General features: G+C 48.1%; 2 protein-coding genes across 2 annotated transcripts; one reads left to right on the top strand and one right to left on the bottom strand.

The window, feature by feature from the left end:
• The first annotated feature begins 9,524 nt into the window (after positions 1–9,524).
• Positions 9,525–11,403, top strand: LOC144093433 (uncharacterized). Its single transcript, XM_077626805.1, has 2 exons — positions 9,525–9,966; positions 10,084–11,403. The coding sequence occupies exons 1-2, from the start codon at positions 9,864–9,866 to the stop codon at positions 10,890–10,892; spliced, it is 912 nt and encodes a 303-aa protein (XP_077482931.1). The 5' UTR covers positions 9,525–9,863; the 3' UTR covers positions 10,893–11,403.
• Positions 11,404–15,082: 3,679 nt separating this feature from the next.
• LOC144114168 (uncharacterized) lies at positions 15,083–16,795 on the bottom strand. Its single transcript, XM_077647720.1, has 2 exons — positions 16,520–16,795; positions 15,083–16,402 (listed from the first exon to the last, which is right to left on the bottom strand). The coding sequence occupies exons 1-2, from the start codon at positions 16,620–16,622 to the stop codon at positions 15,594–15,596; spliced, it is 912 nt and encodes a 303-aa protein (XP_077503846.1). The 5' UTR covers positions 16,623–16,795; the 3' UTR covers positions 15,083–15,593.
• Positions 16,796–27,793: the final 10,998 nt, after the last annotated feature.

The raw sequence follows: 27,793 nt of genomic DNA, 5'->3' as shown, positions 1-27,793 counted from the left end.
GCTGCGTAGAAGAGTGGCACGCACACAGATGATCTAATAATAAAATCGCGCTCAGACAGCGACAAGCGAAAACGCGCTGCCACTGCGAGACGTCGCTCTGCAGTCGTTTTTAACTGCGACCACGACTCGCGAGCTACCTCTCCTGATGAGAGGAACACGACGCCAAGAACCTTAACCACCGAGACCAACTCTACGTCGCCCAGCAGGTCTGACGTAAAAGCGCCAAAGCGCAGAGCTTTGCTGCTGCCCCTGTTAAGCAGGGAGCCGGACAACTCGCTGTAACACGCCAAAAGCCGTAAGAACGAAGCGTAGCTGTCCTCGTCCCGCAAAAACAGGGACATGTCGTCAGGGTACGCGAACACCTTCACCTGACCTTGGCCAGGCAAAGGGAACCCGCGCACCGATGGACACTCCTCTACGCGGCGCAGGAGTGGGTCTAAACACAACAAGAATAGCATAGGTGACATGGGACAACCCTGTCGTATGCCGCGCTCGATATTGAAGCGGTCGCTCAACGAGCCGTTAAAAAGCAACCGAGCTGTAAGGCCGGAATACAGCCGCGCTAACCGCGCCACGAACTCGGGCGGAAAGCCGAAAGCCCCGAGAACTCCAAAAAGGTATCGATGCTAAACTCGGTCGAAGGCTTTAGCCTAATCAAGTGAGACGAAACAACCCGGTATTCCCGTTCTCGAGGTGAACGTGAACAAGTCACGCGTTAGTGCGAGAGACGAGAACACCGATCGTCCGGGCACACTGCAGCAGATCTGTGCAGGGCTTATGAGCTGCGCTAAAACCGTACTCAACCTTTTAGCCAGCAGTGACGCCACAATCTTGTAATCTGCATTAAGCAGTGTGATCGGGCGCCACGCCTGCGGGTCAGATGGGCACCCGCCAGGCTTAAGGATGAGCACAATACGGCTCTCTCTGAAGGACTCCGGCCTCTCGCCGTCCCTGACGAAGGCGTTCATCATCTGGAGAAGGTGTTCCTCCAGGACGGTGTAAAACCTCGCATAAAAGCTGATGGGAATGCCGTCAGGGCCTGGAGCTGAGGCAGCGTTCATGCCTTTAACTGTGGCAAAGAGTTCTTCTGAGCTCACCGGAGCGCTGAGCTGTGTGCCTACATCTCTCGGCACTTGCGGCAGCTGGCCGAAAAAACTGCATAAAGCGTCCGCAAAGGTGGCGGCGTCCCACCGTCCGGCCTCAGAAACAAACAGCTGTGAGAAGTGACGGTCAAAAGCGGCAGAGATGACAGCCGCGCTGCTGCTCCTGGAACCGTCCGGCAAAACGACCTCCTCCACGCGAACCTGTCGTGTCTCATCAAGACTACCTGCGCGCACCTGCCGCAGCACTGTTGGATCTGACACAGGTCTACCCTGCACTAGTGCCTGACTTGCTGCTCGCGAGGACTGGCGTAGTAGCATGTGGTAGCGCGCTTTTAAAAGGGCGAGGTAATCGCGCATGGCAAAGGTAAGCGGCGCGCCGCGCTGCACGACGCGAATACGGGCAAGGGTGGTGTTTATCTCCTCCGAGATACGCCTCCTACGCTGGCGCCCTTCGCTAACTAAAAGCGCCCGCCATGCCGATTTGAGTTCATCCCAGGTGTTGCCACTTTCAACGCCTCCAACCGGGCCTCCCAACACCTGTTCAAAAGAAGTCACGCTCGACCAATCTGTCCGCAGACATGGATCCATACGCCACGCGTCTACACGGGGGGCACCACCGCCCATGTCCAGTACTGCTGACAGAGGTCGATGGTCGCTAATACGTGGGGTGCCCGGGGGAAACGCCAGCACGTCACACGATACTACACAACAATCCAACTCGCGTGGAAACAGGAATTTGTCGAGACGACTAGCCGACCTGCCCCTCTCATAAGTAGCACCAAATCTGTCACCATGTAGTTTTACCCACGCGTCAGTCAAACAAATTTGAACCAGAGCATTGAAGAAAAGTTATTTACCACGGGCCTGAAAGGGACTGGCATCCCTCGCAAAAACAAAGGCACAGAACGGCGACTATTGTCGCCCAACCTAAACTAATGACATCCGGTGTAATCGCAAAATACCAACCGCCGAAGACGCCGTCATACCCGCAGTTTTGTACGGAATATCTTAGTACTCAGCGCTAAAAAGTCTGCTGATACAGCTATCATATTTAGGCAGAGTGTCCTTGAAATCCACAACGAAGGCTCGCGCACTGCAATCAGAATCGCTGGCCTCAAGGAGCTGCACTAAAGTGTTAATTGAAATAAAAGTAGTGTAAAATGTAGATACAAAAAGTACATCTTTTCTCCAGTATTTTGTGTTTACTTGCTGGACCGAGTGGCCCGACGCTGCCCTCCTGGCTGAGCTCTTCTTTCTCGCCGCTGTACACGGCGACGCTCCACCGGCTATCCTTTCCCTCACGGCGCGGTTGAGGTGTGCATTGAGCAGTGAGAGAGTTACTGCGCCATTTACTTTCATCAAAAACCGCATTTTTTATCTCATGCTGCCTCGATAGAGCACCCTTTGGTAGGGTGGCGACACTGATCGTTCGATAGGGAGGCGCCATTCTGAATCACAAGGATTACGCCAATTCCTATAATGAAGACGCTTCTAAATTTAATCTGAAATAAGATTTTCATGTCTGGAAGAAGTACTGGACGCTTTGGTGAGTAAAAAAAAATTGGAGGACGGTTAAGCTTCACCTGTAAGAGCAGGATGCGACAGCGTGTTGCAGCATTGCCAAGGAATCCACTGAAACGCCATCGTCCTTCGGTGCCAGCGCTTGCCCGGAAAATTTAAGGAAAGGAAACATATCTTGGTGGACACCCGAACCGCGCCCTAAGGCAACGAAAATGAAAATAAAATTTTTAAGGAAAGGAAAGGACGCCTGTATCACATATCTCGGTGGACACCCGAACCGGGCCGTCAGGGAAGGAAAATCTATTCCCTTACGGCGCGGTCCAGGTGTCCACCGGGATGCGCCAATTTTCGCTCACGGCCAAAGACGCCGACGACACCGGCTTTTCTACGACATGAGCTCCTTAACGCTGTCGCGTTGAAAATTGGAGACGATACTTAAGCTCCGCATTAAGCGTATGACGCGATAGCGTAGTGGGTTAGGCTTTCCATCCTAAGCAGTTTGACACATTTGAACGCACTTTTCATTTCTTAAAATTGTTTCAGTTAGTTAATCGATGAATTGCACACACTGAATTTTCTTAATTAGCGTCATCAAGCATTGGCTTTTCATTCTGACCACATTGATACCTTTGAACCACTTTTTTCCAATTTAGCCATTTTCTTATTTCCTTATTAATCAATAAATTGCAATGATTTAATAAACTCTTCATCGCCTATCACACACCAATCAATCATCAATCACTGGAACGATAAATTACCATGCTACGATTTTTTCACGCAGCCCCCGATTATTTCCGACACGCTGTGCCGACAACTACGCCGACGGCTTTTCGACCGAACGAGCTGTATACGCTATCGCGTAATGCGCGACAATGCTGTTAGGCTCATAGCCTCGAGGGTGTAGGAGAGTGCAAGGCACGGCGAATGGAGAGACATAGGAAAGCGAAGTGAAATTCTACATTGCTGAGTTTAAAGCAACGAAACGGCACTAAATTCCCAAATCGAGACATGCATCTGTCGCTTCGGAACGTTAAACTCATTTGTATAAAATTACTTATCTTTTCCCCGTGGCACCATTTGGAAAGACAGAGTTAGGAAAGGTGAGTGCAGCCGAAATCACCTCCATTATTCTTAGAAATACGAGGCATTTATGGGGTCACTGGGTTTTCAACCCTAAGATGTGGCGTTTCTGCTCTCATCGCAAGGTAAAGAGGATGAGCACGCGGGCAGTGTACCTCTGCAGTTTTATAGATTAAGTTGCAGATATATTGGCTGTGCGTGGTTGGTAATAGGGACAGCGTAGAGGGAGTGCGCGTACGGGGTAAACGGAGTCTCATACATCGAGAACAATACGGTCATTCCACTCCTTTCAGCGACTGCATTGCAAGGAAATTACATCATTGAAATGTTCTTGCGGTATCGTTTAGTCTGTGTATATATATTTATAGCATTTACCACCTAAGAGTGTAGCACTTTATTAGCAAATGGATATTGGTCAGAGAGTAAAGAGAATTTATTCGAGATCATGAAACAATAGGGCTACTGAAATCCGACAACACTGGCCTCCAATACAGCGTACTACTTATGGTCTATGTTCAGGGGCTGGACTCTTGTGTTTAAACAAAAGAAAAACGATAAAAAGTACACCCAATTTAGTTTTTGAAATTCCGTCTTTGCCGAAGAAGGTTAGTGTTCTTGGTATGCAAGGCATTGCTAGCTGGCTGTTGAGTACGAGTTACACTCATTCAAAGTTGAAAATAAACTAAGCAGGGAATCCAGGGCCGTGATGAGACGGGAGTATTGTTGAGTAAACCGCGCAGTTGTGCGATTTGAGGCATTTTTCCTCTTCCTTACACACCACTGCAAACAAGGAATCACCACCTGTTAGTCGTCTGCTAGATAGGTAGTGTTTGTTCATTATCAAATCCCGCTTACAGCAGTTGGTTGGTTGAGTAGGTTTATAAACTGTATGTAGACACTGACACGAAACCGTGAGTGGTCATCATGAAAAATATCATGTTCGCGTTACCGCGACGATTGAACCGCTGTTCCATCGCTGCCATCAACATGCAGACCATGTGATGCCCCGCCCTCTCGCTCAAACCAGCGCGACAACGCAAAGAAAACTTGTCAATCTAATTCTTAGAAGTACACTTCCTCTTGCATTCTTTTCTGCTGGGTTGTCTCATTAAATTGTGTTACTTTTTATTTGCGAAAGAAATTCCTTCTGTAGAAGCGCACCTGCAAGTGCAAAATTAATGGTAAATAATGTAAATACTGGCATATTAACTGTTCATGCTGACAGAAATGCCAAGATAGTGTATAAGTGTCTTCTGGACACACAGAATTGCCACATTAAGCCACCGGAAAAGTCAGTAATTCATTCGTCGAAAATATTATTCACCGAAAAAAACCGAAGCCTGCATTTTTAAATAAACACCAAAAAATTGCGACCAGTTTTCCAACAATCAAAATCAAAAAGTCCAAACCCTACCTTGGTGCCACTTCGAGATGTTAATCCCACAATTTACAATTTACACATACCCAGCAATTCTGGAGAAAAGTATTTTTCAACGAGAAATAGCTTATGAATGCAGTTTTTTTTCATATACTTTCAGATTTCACTATAACAATCAATTTATCCGCAGATCTCTTCTCGGCAGGATTGTATTTTTTGGCTGTTAATGTTTCCGCTATCGTCAAGAACGTTCCCAATTGGTTTGATATGGCAGTCTTAAATACAAGATGCGAGACATGGAAAAACTTTGAAAGAAAGGTTTTGCTATGGATCGGAAGAATGGACCATTACCTTCAACACTTCCATAACAGTACCTAACAATATTCCAATATTCGAATTTTTTTTCCAAGAAAGCCGCACCTCAATAGGCCAGCGGACGCACAAAATAGCCGTCGCAGACAATCTTCATTGGAGCCATTGCCTAAAAAGCACATCCCGCCATCCCTCCTAACAATAATCAAGCGACCATGTTTTAGTCCACCTCCAACTGCAAACTAAGACCAGACTGAGGGGTTCAGACTGCCGATGCGGCGACCGCCGGAGACGTGGTTAATCAGCGCTGAACGAACGTTTTGCAGCGTGGCACTTCTGGAGAGACTACAACCGACAAAAGAACGCCGTTGAGTCCACAGCAAAGCCGGATTTCGCACTGCATTCGGATGGGATTAGACGCTGCCTTGGGGGCCTCGTTCGTGTGTTCTTATTTATTGCTTGGAACAAGATCAGGAGGGGTGAGCGGACGCTGCAGGGGCTAATCAGCGAGTCCCCGCGACGCTTCACACAAAAGGACACAAAGGACAAAGCACCCATTCCATTTCCGTTGTATCGCCCCTGTAATTCTCGCTGCTCACTTGCGCTCTTGGATTGGCCGCGTTTCTCTTTTACATTGGTCGTCTTGGGTCGCCGATCGCGGGTCCCTGTCGTCTTTGGCATTTTTGTGCTTGTCTTTTCTGCCGTTTTTATCTTTCTTGCTAGTGGATTAAAGCTCGAGAGAGAGAGCGATGCGGGCAAGGCCAGACTCGCTTTATTTTTGCTTTTATATTCCTCTCTAGGAAGGCCTGCTATTTCGAACAATAATTCACCATGGTGATACGAAAAATATAGATGCCTTGCACGTGTCGTCACTTCCGGCCACATCAACAGCTAGCGGCCATGCTGCCGAACCATTCGCTTCGTCCGCGCGCGTGCGTCCGCTCCGTAGATCCGTGACACCGGACCGCTCCCGAGACGCTTTGAATTGTTTTTACATATTCGGACGCGATGCCTCCTCCTCAGAGGAATGAGCCGTTCAGTGCGAGTTATTTCTCTGAACTTGTTGGATCTGCGCGCGTACGCTATGAAGGAAAAGTGCAAATGTGCGACGGTAGGGACCCGTACACGCTGAGGCTGGGTGTTGATACAACGATGGACGCTGATGTGTTACCTGCAGTGACTCACGGGAATATCGCGAACTATTTAGTGTACTCCTCTAGTTTTGTTACATTAGAAGAAATGAAAGCATGTAAATCATTAGAGGCGCATAACTATTTCACCAGCGGGTAGGTGAGAAGCCTATCTGCGGTGCGCCTACAAGACGAGAAGGTGCTTCTGCTCGCAGAGGTAAGCTCAAGGAACCTTTCTGGCATGTTTCACAGTGAGCATACGCAAAAAAATGACCATTGGAATTTATGCAAATGAAAAATAAACCGTGCTTCTGCCTGTGGCGGCAGCGCTTAGTGACAGGAAAATTTCAGACGTCTGCGTAGGGAAATTTGCGGAGCATGGCGATTAGTAGAAGTTTCACTGGAAAAAATGCAGTGATGAAGAAGATAAACTATGCCTCTCCGCTTACAATGCTGGAGCACTGAAAATTTGTTCTGTCCGAGACCACTTTGTCTGGTGTGCATATGCCCATTTTGTGCAAACAAAAAATGTGCACTGTTATGTACAACTTCACAACATTTTCGCAGGTCAACCATTCCCAACGGCTCAGCGACCACCCACTTAAAGCCTGGATCTTATGCAAGACAAATGGCACTGTGCTTGTTGCCCATTGCGCCTGCATGGCAGGTACAGGCGAGACATGCTCGCATGTTGGAGCTTGTCTCTTTGCTGCGGAAACTGCAGTGCGTACCAGGAACTCAGTTTCATGCACCCAGAAAGAAATCATCTGGCTGCCAGCCTATGTTGAAAAGGTGCAGTTTAAACGGCTGAGAGATATCAGCTTCACTTCGTCGAGAGGGCGTAAAGAGCAGATTGATGGCACATGTGCTGAATGTCAGCAGAAGAGGAGGAGGTTGGAAATCCCAGGACCTTCTTCAGAAGAGTTGAACGCACTTTATGATGACATCGGAAAAGATGGTGCAGTGCCAGCGCTTTTTTCTGTGCTTGATGATTGATGTGATGTGTTCCAGGAACCAGTTAAAAAGCCAGCAGCACGCCTAAGAAATCTGTTCACTGACGATGCGTTAGGCGACAGCTACGACGTGCTCGTGAACAAAGCAAGAGAGCTCATGTCTTCTTTAACCATTTCAGAGGGCACTGTAAAGGAAGTAGAGTCATTAACGAAGCAGCAGAGTGACTCTCCACATTGGTTCCTTTACAGAGCGGGAAGAATAACTGCTTCTTTAATGAAGAAAGCATGTCACACTAAAGTAGCAAATCCTAGTGTGTCCCTAATCAAAGAGATTTGCTATCCAGAAGCCCAAACTATGAAAGTGCCAGCTATCATGTGGGGTAGGAATCATGAGAAGGATGCCTTAGCAGCTTATGCAAATAGTGAAGGCACAAAACATGACAATTTCAAATTGTCAAAGTCAGGCCTGCACATCAGCACTAGGTACCCTTTTGCTGGGGCTACACCAGATGCTCTGGTCTCGTGTAGCTGCTGCGGAAAAGGTGTGGCAGAGTTTAAATGCCCATACGTGCTTAGGAATGCAACTGCATTCATTGATGAAAACACGTGCCTGAGTGAAGTTAATGGGATCATGCAGCTTCAGAAAAGCCATGCATATTATTATAAAGTGCAGAGACAGATGGCTGTGTGCCAAGTGAAGTATTGTGACTGTAGTTTGGGCACGGAGTTTTCACATAGAACGCATCAAGTGGGATGAAGATTTCTGTGAAAACATCTTCTCAATTTCAGAAAGGTTCTTTGTGAATGCAGTGCTCCCTGAACTGTATGCCAAGTATTTCACCAGGCAGAAGGACAGCGTTGGCACAACTGCATTGTGTAAACAGGCGTATTGTTATTGTAATGGACCAGAGACTGGCAAAATGGTTGCTTGTGACAGTGAAGCCTGCGTGTACAAATGGTTCCATTTTTCTTGCGTCGGACTGACCTGAGCACCTAAAACTAAGCAGTGGTACTGCCCACAGTGCAGAGGAGGTGAAGAGAAACAGCGTGCTTAATTTTGGTTTTATTGCATAGGGTAGTGGTGGTAGCAGATGCTTCAGTGTGCTTCAAACTGCGTCCAACTTCTATGCATCTCTACAGCGGATGTTTAGTTCTCCTTTCCTCTGTAATACATATGTGTACTGTTATCATAAAAGCTCAGTGCATTATAACCTGTGCCCAGTTGCACTTCCCATGTGTTGCTTTGTTTGGGAAATACTGTCTGTCTGGGTTTATGGAACTGTTGATAGCAGATCAGTGCAAGCCTAACCATACCAATACCGTACAACAGTTGCTGTCTATAAGTGTTTTGAAACTGCAGCCAAAACAAGCAAATATGTAGCTTCGTAGCCTTTCACTTCCTTGCATCAAAGAGCTACCCACTGATTCCGCAACTCCATGTACGGTACGAAAAGGGCAGGTACGATACATTAACACATGATGTTTGCTTTAAAATTTGAGCATTGTTCTTGACAGTATAACTTGTCATATCCTAAGCATCCTTTAACATGCACCGAACAGCAAACAGGGTTTTTAGTGCATTAGCCCACTCAACATTCTTGACAGTACAACTCGTCATACCCGAGGTTTTCTTTAATGTGCACTGAACAGCACACGGGCATTTTTTGTGTGTTATCCATGCCAACCACTGGCATCCAACTGTTCAGTTGACCCAAAGTCTGCGTAATAAAAAGCTTTGAAGTCTTGCACGAGCTTGTCTACCACTCTGAGCAGAACCTATAGATGCCTTGCACCGACGTCACATCCGGTGTCCATCGTATGCCAGTCGGCCATGCTGTCGAACCACCGCCGCCTTTCCGCTCGTAGCTTACCGCCGGTGTGGAAGCATTTGTCAGCTCGTGTCGTTTTTGTCTGCGTCTCTCCACAGCTTCAGTATGGTTTTGTGCGCTATAGTTGGCTGCTCAAACCGTAGCGACAGCTCAAGGAGAAAGAAGAAGCCGACGAACACAAATTTCTACCGAATTCCGAGGATCATGGCCGACAAGTGCGAGCGTTCAAAGACGCTTAGTACAAATCGGCGCACACTGTGGCTGTCACGAATTAAGCGAGCCGACTTGGACCCGGACAACCCCAACTTCCGTGTGTGCGGAGCGCACTTTACCACAGGTAAGAGGCTTGTGCCGTGAAGTAAATGTTAGTGAAAACGTGGGAAGCAAGGACTGAAACCTGATTTTGATTTGCAGGGGCGCCAGCCGATTTGTTTGACAACACGAACCCAGACTGGGCCCCGTCATTGCATCTCGGTTACAGCACTAGGCCAGTCGGCTCGGATCACCACGATCGCAGCCAGCAACGACGGCAGCGAAAACGATGTGCCGAGACCGAGATGACCGGGTCGGAAGAGCCGTGCGGCGTCGCCGCACCCGTGCCCGATGTTCCCCCATCGCCGCATCAGGCCGAGGAGGTCGACGGCGCCGGAGAAGAAACAGGTGAGTCGGCCTTGCACCATACAGTCATAGCCTTAACTTAAGAAATAATTACGCGGTCGTTCTGCAGTCCGGCTCTTTCTTACACACGACCGCTAAACGACGAACGTTCTCTTCCAGGTGTTTATGTGCAGACAGACATGGGCATGAGCGACATTGGGGCATTAGAACAAGAATGCATCAGACTCAACGACTGCGTGTACACTACACGTTCCGAAAAGGTGCAGCTTGAGATGACCGAAGAATCATTGAGAAGTTCAGAGCCCAAGGTAGTATTCTACACAGGGATTGCAAGCTTCACAACGCTTCTTGCAATTTTCAAAATGCTAGAGCCATTTGTTTCACACAGTGTGAACAACAGCCTGGCAAAGTTTCAAGAATTTGTGCTCTTCCTGATGAAGATCAAGCTAAATCTTCAGAATGCTGACCTGGCCTTCAGATTCAATGTGTCTGAATCTACCGTCTCACGCATTTTTGACAAATGGCTTCATGTAGCTCACTGCCGCTTGAAGTCTCAAGTTATGTGGCCCGAACGAAGTGCGCTGCAGCGCACCATGCCGCAAGCATTCTATGATTCATTCGGCAGTGATGTGGCCGTCATCATAGACTGTTTTGAAATCAAGATTGAGAGACCGTCCTCATACTTGCCGAGGAGTGAAACGTGGTCGACTTACAAGGGCAGCAACACTGCAAAGTACTTGATAGGGATTGCCCCACAGGGTATTGTCACGTTCATCTCAGAGGGCTGGGGAGGCCGAGTAAGTGACAAACATATCACGGAACACTGCGGGCTCCTAGACAACTTGCTTCCTGGAGACGTTGTTCTAGCAGATCGAGGGTTTAACGTCGCAGACAGTGTTGGTTTCTACCGTGCCCGGCTACATCTGCCAGCATACACAAAAGGCAAGAAACAGCTGTCGGCTGCATAAGTGGGAAGCACAAGGAAGCTTGCTAATGTACGTATTCACGTGGAAAGAGTAATTGGACTCATAAGGAACAAGTTTCTGCTGCTGAAGTCTGTCCTTCCGATTGACTATGTGACATGTCGACAAGGTGACAGCATCACTCCACTCGACAAAATTGTGACTGTGTGCTGCGCACTGTCCAATTTATGCCCTTCGATTGTTGCAGCATTGAAGGAACCGAGCAAAGAGAATGTGCCCGAATCTGTTGATGGGTGCCCACCATAACTGGGGATTTATGCACGAGTGCAAGAATGTGGTCATGGACAGAGAAGTTTGTGGGATGCAGATTAGCAGAAAATAATTTATTTGTGCCTTCTCTCACTAGCCAATCAAATGATATTTTCTCATGGTATGGAGCATACATATTTCCTCATGCTTTTTGCCTCAATACACAAAACTAAATTTTTCTGGAATTTGGCATCCTACAAACTTTTGTTATCACTGTGCCTACTTTTAGAGGTGTGGGCGTAGGCAAGTACAGCACACTATAATGCTCTGGTTTGGTATGGTTTGCAGTTTGTACGAGGAATGCATGTGTATACTGATTTCTGGTGGTATATGTGGTTCTTCCCTGCCCTTATATTTTTGTAAGCTGCAGATCAGGTGTTTAGAATTAATTTTAGCAGTTGCCATGACCAACAAGTACCCTTTCCTTCTGTATTTACATTTTTGTATTTGTAATAAACTACTTCATCCTCAAACATTCCTTTCTTTCCGTATTTGCATTTGTGTATTTGTAATAAACCATTCAATCGTCAAACATTGTCATGTGTGTACAGTTCATATGTGAAAACTTCAATGAGTTCAATAGATGCCTTGCACGTGTCGTCACTTCCGGCCACATCAACAGCTAGCGGCCATGCTGCCGAACCATTCGCTTCGTCCGCGCGCGTGCGTCCGCTCCGTAGATCCGTGACACCGGACCGCTCCCGAGACGCTTTGAATTGTTTTTACATATTCGGACGCGATGCCTCCTCCTCAGAGGAATGAGCCGTTCAGTGCGAGTTATTTCTCTGAACTTGTTGGATCTGCGCGCGTACGCTATGAAGGAAAAGTGCAAATGTGCGACGGTAGGGACCCGTACACGCTGAGGCTGGGTGTTGATACAACGATGGACGCTGATGTGTTACCTGCAGTGACTCACGGGAATATCGCGAACTATTTAGTGTACTCCTCTAGTTTTGTTACATTAGAAGAAATGAAAGCATGTAAATCATTAGAGGCGCATAACTATTTCACCAGCGGGTAGGCGAGAAGCCTATCTGCGGTGCGCCTACAAGACGAGAAGGTGCTTCTGCTCGCAGAGGTAAGCTCAAGGAACCTTTCTGGCATGTTTCACAGTGAGCATACGCAAAAAAATGACCATTGGAATTTATGCAAATGAAAAATAAACCGTGCTTCTGCCTGTGGCGGCAGCGCTTAGTGACAGGAAAATTTCAGACGTCTGCGTAGGGAAATTTGCGGAGCATGGCGATTAGTAGAAGTTTCACTGGAAAAAATGCAGTGATGAAGAAGATAAACTATGCCTCTCCGCTTACAATGCTGGAGCACTGAAAATTTGTTCTGTCCGAGACCACTTTGTCTGGTGTGCATATGCCCATTTTGTGCAAACAAAAAATGTGCACTGTTATGTACAACTTCACAACATTTTCGCAGGTCAACCATTCCCAACGGCTCAGCGACCACCCACTTAAAGCCTGGATCTTATGCAAGACAAATGGCACTGTGCTTGTTGCCCATTGCGCCTGCATGGCAGGTACAGGCGAGACATGCTCGCATGTTGGAGCTTGTCTCTTTGCTGCGGAAACTGCAGTGCGTACCAGGAACTCAGTTTCATGCACCCAGAAAGAAATCATCTGGCTGCCAGCCTATGTTGAAAAGGTGCAGTTTAAACGGCTGAGAGATATCAGCTTCACTTCGTCGAGAGGGCGTAAAGAGCAGATTGATGGCACATGTGCTGAATGTCAGCAGAAGAGGAGGAGGTTGGAAATCCCAGGACCTTCTTCAGAAGAGTTGAACGCACTTTATGATGACATCGGAAAAGATGGTGCAGTGCCAGCGCTTTTTTCTGTGCTTGATGATTGATGTGATGTGTTCCAGGAACCAGTTAAAAAGCCAGCAGCACGCCTAAGAAATCTGTTCACTGACGATGCGTTAGGCGACAGCTACGACGTGCTCGTGAACAAAGCAAGAGAGCTCATGTCTTCTTTAACCATTTCAGAGGGCACTGTAAAGGAAGTAGGGTCATTAACGAAGCAGCAGAGTGACTCTCCACATAGGTTCCTTTACAGAGCGGGAAGAATAACTGCTTCTTTAATGAAGAAAGCATGTCACACTAAAGTAGCAAATCCTAGTGTGTCCCTAATCAAAGAGATTTGCTATCCAGAAGCCCAAACTATGAAAGTGCCAGCTATCATGTGGGGTAGGAATCATGAGAAGGATGCCTTAGCAGCTTATGCAAATAGTGAAGGCACAAAACATGACAATTTCAAATTGTCAAAGTCAGGCCTGCACATCAGCACTAGGTACCCTTTTGCTGGGGCTACACCAGATGCTCTGGTCTCGTGTAGCTGCTGCGGAAAAGGTGTGGCAGAGTTTAAATGCCCATACGTGCTTAGGAATGCAACTGCATTCATTGATGAAAGCACGTGCCTGAGTGAAGTTAATGGGATCATGCAGCTTCAGAAAAGCCATGCATATTATTATAAAGTGCAGAGACAGATGGCTGTGTGCCAAGTGAAGTATTGTGACTGTAGTTTGGGCACGGAGTTTTCACATAGAACGCATCAAGTGGGATGAAGATTTCTGTGAAAACATCTTCTCAATTTCAGAAAGGTTCTTTGTGAATGCAGTGCTCCCTGAACTGTATGCCAAGTATTTCACCAGGCAGAAGGACAGCGTTGGCACAACTGCATTGTGTAAACAGGCGTATTGTTATTGTAATGGACCAGAGACTGGCAAAATGGTTGCTTGTGACAGTGAAGCCTGCGTGTACAAATGGTTCCATTTTTCTTGCGTCGGACTGACCTGAGCACCTAAAACTAAGCAGTGGTACTGCCCACAGTGCAGAGGAGGTGAAGAGAAACAGCGTGCTTAATTTTGGTTTTATTGCATAGGGTAGTGGTGGTAGCAGATGCTTCAGTGTGCTTCAAACTGCGTCCAACTTCTATGCATCTCTACAGCGGATGTTTAGTTCTCCTTTCCTCTGTAATACATATGTGTACTGTTATCATAAAAGCTCAGTGCATTATAACCTGTGCCCAGTTGCACTTCCCATGTGTTGCTTTGTTTGGGAAATACTGTCTGTCTGGGTTTATGGAACTGTTGATAGCAGATCAGTGCAAGCCTAACGATACCAATACCGTACAACAGTTGCTGTCTATAAGTGTTTTGAAACTGCAGCCAAAACAAGCAAATATGTAGCTTCGTAGCCTTTCACTTCCTTGCATCAAAGAGCTACCCACTGATTCCGCAACTCCATGTACGGTACGAAAAGGGCAGGTACGATACATTAACACATGATGTTTGCTTTAAAATTTGAGCATTGTTCTTGACAGTATAACTTGTCATATCCTAAGCATCCTTTAACATGCACCGAACAGCAAACAGGGTTTTTAGTGCATTAGCCCACTCAACATTCTTGACAGTACAACTCGTCATACCCGAGGTTTTCTTTAATGTGCACTGAACAGCACACGGGCATTTTTTGTGTGTTATCCATGCCAACCACTGGCATCCAACTGTTCAGTTGACCCAAAGTCTGCGTAATAAAAAGCTTTGAAGTCTTGCACGAGCTTGTCTACCACTCTGAGCAGAACCTATTGAACTCATTGAAGTTTTCACATATGAACTGTACACACATGACAATGTTTGACGATTGAATGGTTTATTACAAATACACAAATGCAAATACGGAAAGAAAGGAATGTTTGAGGATGAAGTAGTTTATTACAAATACAAAAATGTAAATACAGAAGGAAAGGGTACTTGTTGGTCATGGCAACTGCTAAAATTAATTCTAAACACCTGATCTGCAGCTTACAAAAATATAAGGGCAGGGAAGAACCACATATACCACCAGAAATCAGTATACACATGCATTCCTCGTACAAACTGCAAACCATACCAAACCAGAGCATTATAGTGTGCTGTACTTGCCTACGCCCACACCTCTAAAAGTAGGCACAGTGATAACAAAAGTTTGTAGGATGCCAAATTCCAGAAAAATTTAGTTTTGTGTATTGAGGCAAAAAGCATGAGGAAATATGTATGCTCCATACCATGAGAAAATATCATTTGATTGGCTAGTGAGAGAAGGCACAAATAAATTATTTTCTGCTAATCTGCATCCCACAAACTTCTCTGTCCATGACCACATTCTTGCACTCGTGCATAAATCCCCAGTTATGGTGGGCACCCATCAACAGATTCGGGCACATTCTCTTTGCTCGGTTCCTTCAATGCTGCAACAATCGAAGGGCATAAATTGGACAGTGCGCAGCACACAGTCACAATTTTGTCGAGTGGAGTGATGCTGTCACCTTGTCGACATGTCACATAGTCAATCGGAAGGACAGACTTCAGCAGCAGAAACTTGTTCCTTATGAGTCCAATTACTCTTTCCACGTGAATACGTACATTAGCAAGCTTCCTTGTGCTTCCCACTTATGCAGCCGACAGCTGTTTCTTGCCTTTTGTGTATGCTGGCAGATGTAGCCGGGCACGGTAGAAACCAACACTGTCTGCGACGTTAAACCCTCGATCTGCTAGAACAACGTCTCCAGGAAGCAAGTTGTCTAGGAGCCCGCAGTGTTCCGTGATATGTTTGTCACTTACTCGGCCTCCCCAGCCCTCTGAGATGAACGTGACAATACCCTGTGGGGCAATCCCTATCAAGTACTTTGCAGTGTTGCTGCCCTTGTAAGTCGACCACGTTTCACTCCTCGGCAAGTATGAGGACGGTCTCTCAATCTTGATTTCAAAACAGTCTATGATGACGGCCACATCACTGCCGAATGAATCATAGAATGCTTGCGGCATGGTGCGCTGCAGCGCACTTCGTTCGGGCCACATAACTTGAGACTTCAAGCGGCAGTGAGCTACATGAAGCCATTTGTCAAAAATGCGTGAGACGGTAGATTCAGACACATTGAATCTGAAGGCCAGGTCAGCATTCTGAAGATTTAGCTTGATCTTCATCAGGAAGAGCACAAATTCTTGAAACTTTGCCAGGCTGTTGTTCACACTGTGTGAAACAAATGGCTCTAGCATTTTGAAAATTGCAAGAAGCGTTGTGAAGCTTGCAATCCCTGTGTAGAATACTACCTTGGGCTCTGAACTTCTCAATGATTCTTCGGTCATCTCAAGCTGCACCTTTTCGGAACGTGTAGTGTACACGCAGTCGTTGAGTCTGATGCATTCTTGTTCTAATGCCCCAATGTCGCTCATGCCCATGTCTGTCTGCACATAAACACCTGGAAGAGAACGTTCGTCGTTTAGCGGTCGTGTGTAAGAAAGAGCCGGACTGCAGAACGACCGCGTAATTATTTCTTAAGTTAAGGCTATGACTGTATGGTGCAAGGCCGACTCACCTGTTTCTTCTCCGGCGCCGTCGACCTCCTCGGCCTGATGCGGCGATGGGGGAACATCGGGCACGGGTGCGGCGACGCCGCACGGCTCTTCCGACCCGGTCATCTCGGTCTCGGCACATCGTTTTCGCTGCCGTCGTTGCTGGCTGCGATCGTGGTGATCCGAGCCGACTGGCCTAGTGCTGTAACCGAGATGCAATGACGGGGCCCAGTCTGGGTTCGTGTTGTCAAACAAATCGGCTGGCGCCCCTGCAAATCAAAATCAGGTTTCAGTCCTTGCTTCCCACGTTTTCACTAACATTTACTTCACGGCACGAGCCTCTTACCTGTGGTAAAGTGCGCTCCGCACACACGGAAGTTGGGGTTGTCCGGGTCCAAGTCGGCTCGCTTAATTCGTGACAGCCACAGTGTGCGCCGATTTGTACTAAGCGTCTTTGAACGCTCGCACTTGTCTGCTATGATCCTCGGAATTCGGTAGAAATTTGTGTTCGTCGGCTTCTTCTTTCTCCTTGAGCTGTCGCTACGGTTTGAGCAGCCAACTATAGCGCACAAAACCATACTGAAGCTGTGGAGAGACGCAGACAAAAACGACACGAGCTGACAAATGCTTCCACACCGGCGGTAAGCTACGAGCGGAAAGGCGGCGGTGGTTCGACAGCATGGCCGACTGGCATACGATGGACACCGGATGTGACGTCGGTGCAAGGCATCTATTGGGCGAGCTCTCACGCTCTTCGCACGAGCTTCTCATGCACTGTGAAAGCTTTACACACTACTTGGTCCTTTTCAGTGTGTCTCTGGTAGAGCAATAAGATTCCATACCACAAAGCGCTCTGTGCACTATATGATGAGGCGAAACAGTGTATATCTTAAAGTAAAAGATCAACCTGTGAAAAGCGGTGACAAATAGTCCTAATTTGTGTCTCGCAAAGCCGGGACTCGTTAGATATATTTTCGCTCACCTCTTACGAGGCTCACAGCAGTGAGTACTCCGCACAGCGCGAGAGAAGTTGCAGTTATTAACGATCGCTAGCCCCAGCCAGCAGTGCCTCGAAACGAACAGTTAACCCCCTGCTCGGAGTTTCTAAATCCTGGTCTCTCTCAAACTTTTCCCGCGCGAAAGCAGCGCGGGAGTGCTGATTAAAAAGAAGCGAAAAGTAAGCGAAGAGAGAGACAACAGCAGCCGCGCGGAGCAGGGAGACCACCACGCTGGCGTCACCGGAGCAGCAGCAGCGGCGGTGGGAGTTCATACATCAGGCTGGAAACACGCCCGCGCTCGTCTCCGCAGTTTCCAAGCCGAAACTGGAAACGCGCCGCGCTGGGACGTTGTTATACATTTGAAGCGACAAGAGGCCGACGGCGGCAAGTGAGCCGCCCGCTCTGGCCGGCCGTCGACGTCGTGAGCCGGTAATGGAGGCCGACAGGGCACCCGGGCGATCCGCTAATTGCAGAGTTTGCCACGGAGCGCCAGGCGACGTGGCCCCGCTAGATCGCTATCGGTGGGCTCCCCGCGGGCGGGCGGTCCCCACAGGCGGGTCGGTCCCTTCGACGCGAGGGGAGAGGAGGGACGCCCAGGGCGACGCTGATGCGCGACTAATGCGCCGCCGGGCGCGATGAATGCGGCGGCGGCGACGCATTCGCGCTGCCGCCACCTCCTCTTTGCCACTGGTTTGGGCGCCGGGTCTGAGACGGAGGCGCCGGCTAATGCGATAACGAGGCTCATCCCGAGCCCAACTTTTATCTCGCGCCGCAATTGAACTGAACGATTCATAAATTGCGCTCGCCAGTCGTCCTCCTCCTTCGTGTTTGTTCCGCCCAAAAATGAACCGCGACAGAGCTGCTGTGTGAGCGAACGAGCGCTCGCTTTGCGGAATCAATGCGTTTTTCAGCACCGCCTGAGGCACTAGCCGATTGGCAGTGCTTTGGGCGATGCTTCGGCTCCAGGTTTCAAGCAGCGCGGACGCACAGGGGCTTTGCATTCCATTTTCGTCAGATTTTTTTTTTCCAAGGGTGTCCAAGGGGAAAAAAGTGGTAGGGGTTTATGCCCGCGGCGTTACATCGTTAGAAATTAAGTCCCTTGTTCGGGTCCTGGACGAAGGAAACGCGCCGGCGGCTATCACTGTCAACGCTCTAAAACAAAACTCTATACCTGCTGTTCTTGCCTTGCTTCTAACTTGCGTATTTGGTCTTGGCGCACTTTAGGAGTGGCAATCGGAGGCAAATTCGACTCTCTGTCCCGAACGGCACCGGAGGTAGACACAGAATACATCGAAAATAGGTGGAATACGGGAGGAAGTGACAGGAAGGATCGTGAAAATGAGAGCAAGACGGAACAGGCGGCCGTTCTCCACTCTTTGGTTCCAATCATTCTTCATTCGGCTCCTGTCAGCATTGGAATGGAGCAGTGCCACCATTATCGCGACCATTTTCCGGGTGACAAACGGTTCGAGAAGCCGGGTTCGGCGGCGGCACCCCAGGAGCAGCAGGCGGCGACACGCTTGCGGAAGCGACCGTCAGGCGTCCCGCCCTTTGTGCCCCGGCCGCGCTACGCCTCCGGCGGCTGTTAGGCGCCCCAGCGACGAGCACAAATCTCGCTGCCGGGACACCCGCCGCGAGGCGCGAACCCGGGGCTGTGGAGAAAACTTGCTGCAGCATTGCTAGCCGAGCGAAAGAACAAAATTCATTGTAAGACTCCCAGTTTGGTGCCGTGAATTCTTCCGAAAACTTCAGGTGGATTCTGAGACCAGGCCCAGGCACGGTATTTGCAGGTAGACACACGGTGCGCACCTGTGTGCGTGCGTGCGTGTGTGTGTATGTGTGCACGTGTGTGTGTGTGTGTGTGTGTGTGTGTGTGTGTGTGTGTTTGTGTGTGCCTGCGTGCGTGCATGTGCAGAGATAAATACAACAATAATCCTCAGCTTCATCACCCCAACTATGCCCACTGCAGGACAAAGGCCTTTCCCATATCCCTCCAATTAAGCCTACCCTGTGCCAGCTGTTGCCACCTTATCCCCGCAAGCCTCCTAATCTCATCCGCCCACCTGACTTTCTGCTGCCTCCTGCTACGCTTACCTTCTCTTGGAGCCCCGTTAGTTACCCTTAATGACCGTCGGTTATCTTGCCTTTGAACTGCATGCCGTGCCCATGCCCAAGTCTTCTTGATTTCGACTAAGATGTGATTAAGTTTTTATGTTTCCCGAGTCACTCTGCTCTTTACCTGTCTCTTACGTTACGTTACACATTATCGTTTTCCTTTCCAATTCTCGCTGTGTGATCCGTAGTTAAACCTAAACCCTTTTCGTTAGCATCTACGTTTCTGCCCCATAGGTTAGTACCGCTAAGATACAGCTGTTGTACACTTTTCTCTTGAGGGATATTGGTAAACTTCCGTTCATGATCTGAGACAACCTGCCAAATGCACTCCGCCCCATTCTTATTCTTTCAGTTATTTAATTCTCGTGATCCGGATCTGCGATTACTGCCTGCCCTAAGTACACGTATTCTCTTACCACTTCCTGCGCATCGCTGCCAGTCGTAAACCGTCTTCTCCTTCTGAGACTGTTGAACATTATTATGGTTTTTTGCATATTAATTTTTAGGCTCACCGTTCTGCTCTGCATGTCTAAGTCATTGATCATGATTTGCAATTCATCTCCTGGGGGACTTAGCAAGGCAATGGCATCAGTGGATCGCAGGTCCTAAAGTATTCTCCATTGACTACTGTGCCCAGCGGTTCCCATTTCAGGCTTCTGATTACCGCCTGTAAACACGCGGTGAACATACTGAAGAGATCGTGTCCCCTTCTTGACATCCTTCCTTATTGGGATTTTATTACTTTCCATATGGAGGACTATGGTGTCTGCTAAGCCGCTATATTTGCCAGTACCTTTACACATGCCTCTTTCACACCCTGGTTACGTAATGGACGCTTGACTGCTGAGGTTTCTACAGAAACAAGCTTTCTCGGAATTTATAAACGCTATATATAGGGGTTTGCATATTCTGCGCATTTCTCTAAAACTCGGATGTCAGCACTAGCCTTTACGAAAGCCAGCGTGGTCGACTGGCTGACTGAAGTCTAAGGTTGCTTTGATTATATTAACGATTTCCCTAGAAAATGCCTTGTAGGTAACGGAGAGTAAGCTGATTGGGGAAAGCAGCTGGGGAAGTGGCGGGTTGTCCAATTCCTCTGCACCGCTTGCTGTTTTATTAGCACCCTGATTATTTCAGCTGCTGCATAGATCTTGATGTAAATAGACAACAACGCCAAACAGAATATAGCTAAACCGAACTTCGACAATAAGGCGACGGCATCGCACAGAAAAGGCTTCCTCAACTGATGCTCAAAAACAACGGGCCGAACACACCATCCATGCAATGCTGTACGAAATCTGTATTGATGAAGAAATGTTTTGGGGCTAGATGGTCCTTTTCTATCGCCTCGTGGTGTGCAGCGCTGTCAGACGGAGTGAAGTTGCGTCTCCTTCTATCTGTCCGTCGTCTGACATGAGATTCAAACAAACTAATTTCTGTCATGCATTCACAGCGTAATGCCTAAAAACTGTGAACGCCAACAAAATCGACGACGTCGCCGCGTTTTGCTTCGTAAAAGGAAAACATCGGGCAGGAATTTTCTCCGGTAAGGATATGACAATGGTTCAGGACATGCACTATCTTTGCTGATAGTCACTGGCGGTCAAAGCGAAAATTGTCTCACTAAAAATAATTTCTTCGCAAGATGTATCTCTAGGTCATCGAAAATAAATATTAAGAAATTCACTGTTTATTACCTTGCAAGCACTTCAGGACACCGTTGACTAATTAGATCAGCCGACTATCGTGTCAGTATTAATGCAACCGGAACCACCTCGAATACCTGCAAATATATGCACCTTTTAAATGAACCATTCGTTAAACATTTGGTGTTATGCCGATGACAAAACTAAAGCGCATTTCGCAGTGCAGCGGTCGTGCCTTGTTATTCATCTTATAGCGCATAGTACGATCCACTTGTACTTTGAGTTCAGTACGCGTGTGAATATACTTTGGCCACGCTGTTAGCCGGACGTTGAAGCCAGAATATATCCGCTAGGAAAGAATTCTTTGAATAGTGAAAACAGTCTATGCTTGCCGATAGTTTGAGACCTCTCAACGAGATAGATGAAATACTCTGGCGTAGTTATTCCGCACAAAATATAAAGAGGCTCTTTGAAGAAAGAAAAAAAAAGGGAAACAATTGGAGCCTCCAATCCTGCACCCCCGAGGACCTAGACGTTGTATCTTAGTGAATGATCAACTGCGTAAAAGAGCTCTTTTTGTCATTATGTACGACAATAAATGGCGCAGTATCAAGCCTGAAGAGGAGAAGAGAGAGAAAAAAATGAGAGCAAGAACAACGGACGTACCAGCTCCGTATCAGTGATCCTCAGCATACTCTCGAAATTGGTGCCATCTGCTGGCGGCCTGATAGTCCCGATAACGGCGGGGTTCCTCGATCCCAACAGGCCTCCGGGAGAGGTGCTCCACGGATTATAGCTCTTTAATCCTGAGGGGTCACCCTCTGCTAATGCGTAATCCGCATCCATGCCTCGGGCCTACTCTCGAGACCCCGCCGGGCCCCTCACCTTCGTGCAGCCGCTCGCGAGAAGTTATCGGAACTGGACCAGCCGTCGCCGAAAGTGCTGCAACGAGCCAACCCTGGCCCCGAAATGAGCGATGAATAATGCAAACACCTTGTACTCGTAGCTACGGGGTGAACGTTTGCTCTTGGGCCAGGTTGGGGCGAGGGGTCGGAGGACAAACATTCCGACAATCTGCGTTCCGGGAACCGAGGGGAGGTGTTACCAGGTCGGGGATGTGACGTTCTGACAAGGCTCAGCGCGCTCTGCTTATACATGGCTTGCACTGACGTCGTAGCTGGGAACCCTGGGATACTTTTCCGCCATGTTGGTGCAGTCGCAGCCGCCGTGGTGCACTTGATGCAATTCGCGCGTACAGTGTACTTCGGCGGCGTTGCGATGGTTATCTGCGCTGTTGTTGGATGCTCCAACCGCACTTGTTGGGCGAAATCAACAAACACAAACTTTTTTCGTCTTCCAAAGGTCATCGAGCATCAAGGTGACCGTACGAAAGCTTTATGCGCGAAGCGACGGGAGGTGTGGCTGGCTCGTATAAAACGTGCCGATCTCAACACCGAAAGGACGGGCATACGTGTTTGCGGCGCCCACTTCGTAAAAGGTAAGTCCGTTGCATATGCACAGTGTTTATTTAGGTGCATGACGTACAAGCATAGCGGAAAATCTCATTTTAAACAAATTTTTCTTGCATTTTGTAGGCAGACCATCAAAACTGTGGGAGGAGACGGACCAGGACTGGGCCCCTACGCTTTTGCTCGGCTACAGCGCAAAACATGGTGATCCCGGTCGCCACGCTCGCGCGGCAAGACGACGGACCCAGACACGCGCGGCTCAAGCGGAGTGTCAGGCTGAGGAGTCGGGAACAATGGAGGCTACGAATCCAAATTAACATTGGGCACATCTCTGCGAAGGCACACGTCACTGTCGATCTTGTCGCGCTACCGGACCGTCGAAAACGGCAACAGCGATGAGCTTGATCACTTAATGCGGGCCATAGTGCGCGACGCGACAGGCGAGACCTAAATTGTTGGTCGACAAATCTTAGCGAGCGATAACAATCTCTCCACGCATGACCGTTTCTTTTTTGCGCAATAACTTGTTGGGTTTCCAAACTAAGATAAACCAGCAACGGTTCCTTTCATATGCCCATAAAAATAGAATAACTCGTGATTTAATCTGAAGTCGTCCAGGTTCAGTACATACGAAGAAATGAATCACTAGCCTGACAGTTTGTAAACAGTTCTTTCTAAAACTTTACTGAGTGATTGCTTACACTCAGTCACTTGTGGATTTAATAACCGTTATTTCTTTACTCTAATCCTTACAAAGATCAATGCCCTGCGGCTTACCTATCCAAGTAGAAGCACCTTGTCCCCTTGCAGCTGTTTTGCCGACAGTCCCTTCACCCAGCCGCTAGTGAAATAATTATGCGCCTCGGTGGACTTAAACGCCTTCATTTCTTCAAGGGTCAGAAAGCTTGCAGAAAAAACAAGGTAATTGACGATGTCACCGTAACAAATCTCTGGAAATATGTCGACATCGCTTGTGTCCGTTCCCGGCCGCAGCATGAACGGGTCGATATTATCGCAGAGACGCACTTTTTCCGCATACCGAACGCGCTCTGACCCCGTAAGATCTAAGCGGTAGGTAGCGTCTAAAGGCTGCTTACTGAGAAGCGGCGGCATGCCACACAAAAGGCAACAAAATTGCACGTGTTACCACTAGCGAGGAGACGCGTGCGATACGCACTCCACCGACTCCGCACAGACTGCACCAACATGTCCGCCGCAGCGCGCGCCGCCGGACGTGACGTCACATGCAAACCATGTATTTGATAGATCCCCCACAGTCCCGCTATCGTGAGTACTTCTTCTGCGGCGCTGATTCTACCCCCTCCTCCTTTTTTTTTCTTTTTTTCGCTATTGAAACTTCGACTTGCTCAAATAATGCAAGAGGTCGTAAGTAGTTGTAGCGCATCGCCTGTCTTGTTGCCCCGTTGGCCCCGGGGCACGAATTCTTCAAACAGAAGCTTTCCTGATCTCCCCGGTACTTTTGTCTTTATCCGCTGGTGAGAACGGCGAGCGTCTTCTCGCCACGGCGTTCACTGCATTGTTCTTCAGATAGGTGAATCACTACTGCTCACAGCGCTATTCGTAGATCCTAAATTTTCTTGCATGCTTCACGATATCAAAAGTCCCGCTTCATTTCAGTTAGGCGTGGGCACGTGGATCTGTATGCACGCACAGGGTGTTCGTTTTTTATAGTACGTTGGTGGTACAGAGGCAATGAAAAATGTGGACACCTTGCACGAGTTTAAGAAGCTGCACTGATTGCTATGAAGTCATCGCTACCAGAGCGTAAAGCATGGGGCAACAGAAGGCAAATGGCAGCGCCTATGTTGTCTGCCTGCCTTATGTAGTCTTGTCCCTCGCGCTGCCCTGAAGGTGACTGTTACCGCAGCTGGATATCTGCAGCCAAGCGTGTCAGCCCTGAGCATTTCTGTGCTTATATCATCGTTTCTGCTCTGCCAGTGGTAAGCTACGTGCTTATCGTCTTAGCCTTCATGTGCTACATTCCATGGCGTGTCTTTATGCATCGTTCTTTTTTTCTTGCCAGTAAGAATAATTCCCTATGAACGCTACCAACACGTCTCCCCAAACTACGCCTAAATCCTCTGCCTGCTCAGTGGGGAATGGCTCGTGATTGGCTTCAGTCTACAGTCATAACGGGTGCATTACGCGCAAGTGACGCAACGAACGCCACTTCACGAATGCGTATTAGTCTATCAGGCATGCTGCAGTCGTTTATTAGCACTGACGGCAACTTCAACCGCAAGGAGACCTTATGCCTTGGGCTGCTACTACTACACTCAGCTTGTTCTGTGCGCCCAAATAAAACCAGCAGGCCAATGAAGACCTAGACCAGAGACAAAGACTGTTCAAGATGGTAAACCACTCCACAAGCACCTAAGTGTGCTACTGCGCATGTTCAGCCACCGTCTTTTGGAATGAGTTTTTGAAAAGTTTAAAGAAACCTCGGAGACACCCGCAGCGTATTATGGCGTTTACACAGAAAGATAAACGTATAAAAAGTGCGCCAGCACAAAACACGCTGACCATATATTTTTTTTTCTTTTTGTGAGCACACTCGCCGTTTATTCTCCCAGCAGAGTTCTATTTTTAATTCTGCAAATCGGGAACCGCCGATCGCAAAGCACAATTGCATGTTCATATTACACATTAGTTCAGTCCAGAGATGGGCACCCTCACGAGGGCGTCTTCACCCTCACCTCGTGAGGACTTCACTCGGTGAGGTGAGGGTGAGGGAGGATGGGCGAATGAAAATACGGGAGGACGAGGGTGAGGGAGGAAAGACATGGTGAGGTGAGGGCGAGGGAGGGCAGAATTCACTATTCGAGGGCGAGGGTGGTGGCCCAAACCGTACTCTGGGCTAACGCTTTTGCCTGTGCCGTCTGTTATGAATTCCTATTTTAAAGCGCTACTTATTAGGGTGAAGAACCCGGGGAAGACGTAGTTTCTGCACTCTGGAGGTACACGAGATGAACACGAAACGCGGGTTCAGCACACCTTCTCCGTCGTCGTGATGTACTACACCGCCGAAACAAGCGCTCTTCTAAGTCAGAAACCTTTTTTAAAAATTGTGTAAAGTGTTCGGGGAAACATCCTGATAGTGCGATAACAGGGGGCCACTGGCAGGGCAGTGGGGGTGACTGCCAGTCCAACGGGAACCATGATACCGCAGTCAACATTTTCATTATCAGCCTCGCGAGTCTGTCGGATGATCAGTGTGTAGAGTAAAACACGTAGGAATTATACCTAGTAAGGCTATTGCATTACCAAGTTCTAGGCCTTCTTTGCCGGAACGAAGTGAGATTTCAGCTCAGTGAGGTTTCACAGAATTGGCTGCAGCGCAAAAAAATGCTTTTGCGAAATTCCACTGTCGAACCAAAGCCTGTTGGCGGCGTTGGTGTGGAATTTTTTTATTCACGCTGTGAGTAGTACAGTACAGTCATATCTTCTTTCTATATTCTATTTTCTCTGGAACTGCGGGATGGGAAAGCGCTGCCGCAGTGTGGTGGGCAAAGCCAACTACTGTAGTCTTATACCATGGAAATAAAGCAGCACCGTAAAAACCTTGGTCTGAATCATCGCTCGCTCCGCCCTGCATTGTAAGATGTGCTGAAAAGAAAAAGTTGTACTGCTCTCCAAATAACATCAACATCTCTAGGTTTAATTCTGTCCCTGGTAAGGCCTGTGACCGCGTAATCGCGCGCCTGATTTTATGAACTAAATGTCTAGCAGACATGGTAGGTAATTGCCACTCAGCGTTTGAGTAAGGCGTAGACGTGCAAGGAAAAAAATCACGGGCGGTTTCGCTTGGAGTTAACCATGAATTATCGTGCGCTAGCACCGTTAGTACTATTTCGCACGGTTTATCCTTTATCCTTACTTTCTATGCTGTTGCTTGGCCTGAACATGCTTACTTTGGTGGATATGTCACATGATGTAAGTTTGCGTGTTATTGCATCATTTTAGACTTGTACTGCGGAAGAATTGGTCATTCTTTACATTCACAGATGCCTGGATGTCCTGACTCCGCTCCAGGCGCAGGGGTGCAGCGGTTAAGCTACGCGCCACTGCCCTGCTACGGCAGTTGCTGCCAGCGGTGGAGCTTGTGTTGTTCCTGAGGAATCTGGGGAATCCTGAGGAATATATGTTGTTCCTGAGGAATCTCTCGCGACTAATCATTAAATTTAACTGCCACGCTGGGTCGATTGCTCACAATCCGATGGGCTGCTTGTGATGACGTCACAACGACACGTGACCAAGGTAGCCCACGTGCTAGAAGCAGGCTTCGGACAGACAGACAACCACTTTTCGGCGGATCGGAAGCAATACAGCACTAAAATGGCAACCACAGGAATCTTTCACTCCAGACTCTGGGAGTTAGTGATTACTATTATTCAGCCCAAATGCTGCATTTTAGCGAGCCGTTTGATTTTGAAGTGGCGTCAATAATGTTTTATTTTAAGTGACCGCATAAGGGCCTCACTGCAGCGGAAAGCCGACACCGCACCGGGGGAAGACACTAAAGAAATGAAAAAAAAATTCAAACTTGGGGAGCGGGATCCGAACTCGCGGTGGCACTAAAAAATCAGTAACGCCGTTTCCACGGCTTTTCTTTAAGTATGACATTTATAAGATTGAAAATATATTCTATCTACATCAACTAAATTATTTACAAAGCTTTTAGGATACGCCACGAAACACGTCACAAAAAGACAGCAACAGAGCAGCAGACGCGAGGCGCATCACCAAGAATGATTGCCAAGAAGGATCTTGTCGGTTCATATATTTCCCTAATTTGAACAATCAGTTGGGAGAAATCCTAACATCCTGCCTGTACGAACTGCCAAGCTCTCGTGCTGTGCTTGCATTGTCGTCGTCTTCGTCACATAGCCGCGTTCCCGAAAGTTGTTGAAAGTGCCAGTCTCTCACACTGTAGTTTGAAAGCGTGGTTTTCATCATTTTCCGTCCGTGAGCGTGGAAGCGTCATCAGACGAGCAAGTAGCAAACCGCACGAAATGACGGGAGATTAAAAACAGTGAAATTGAAAAAAC

This window comes from Amblyomma americanum, chromosome 1 (assembly GCF_052857255.1).
Source record: "Amblyomma americanum isolate KBUSLIRL-KWMA chromosome 1, ASM5285725v1, whole genome shotgun sequence".
NCBI classification, from domain to species: domain Eukaryota; kingdom Metazoa; phylum Arthropoda; class Arachnida; order Ixodida; family Ixodidae; genus Amblyomma; species Amblyomma americanum.
This window is presented reverse-complemented; position numbering and strand designations above follow the sequence as displayed.

What these genes read in the sequence shown, in the direction of transcription:
- LOC144093433 (XM_077626805.1), top strand. Translation starts at nt 9,864, where the DNA reads ATGACCGGGTCGGAAGAGCCGTGCGGCGTCGCCGCACCCGTGCCCGAT. An exon ending in CGGCGCCGGAGAAGAAACAG is followed by an intron (nt 9,967 to 10,083) that starts GTGAGTCGGCCT and finishes GTTCTCTTCCAG; the next exon opens with GTGTTTATGTGCAGACAGAC.
- LOC144114168 (XM_077647720.1), bottom strand. Translation starts at nt 16,622, where the DNA reads ATGACCGGGTCGGAAGAGCCGTGCGGCGTCGCCGCACCCGTGCCCGAT. An exon ending in CGGCGCCGGAGAAGAAACAG is followed by an intron (nt 16,403 to 16,519) that starts GTGAGTCGGCCT and finishes GTTCTCTTCCAG; the next exon opens with GTGTTTATGTGCAGACAGAC.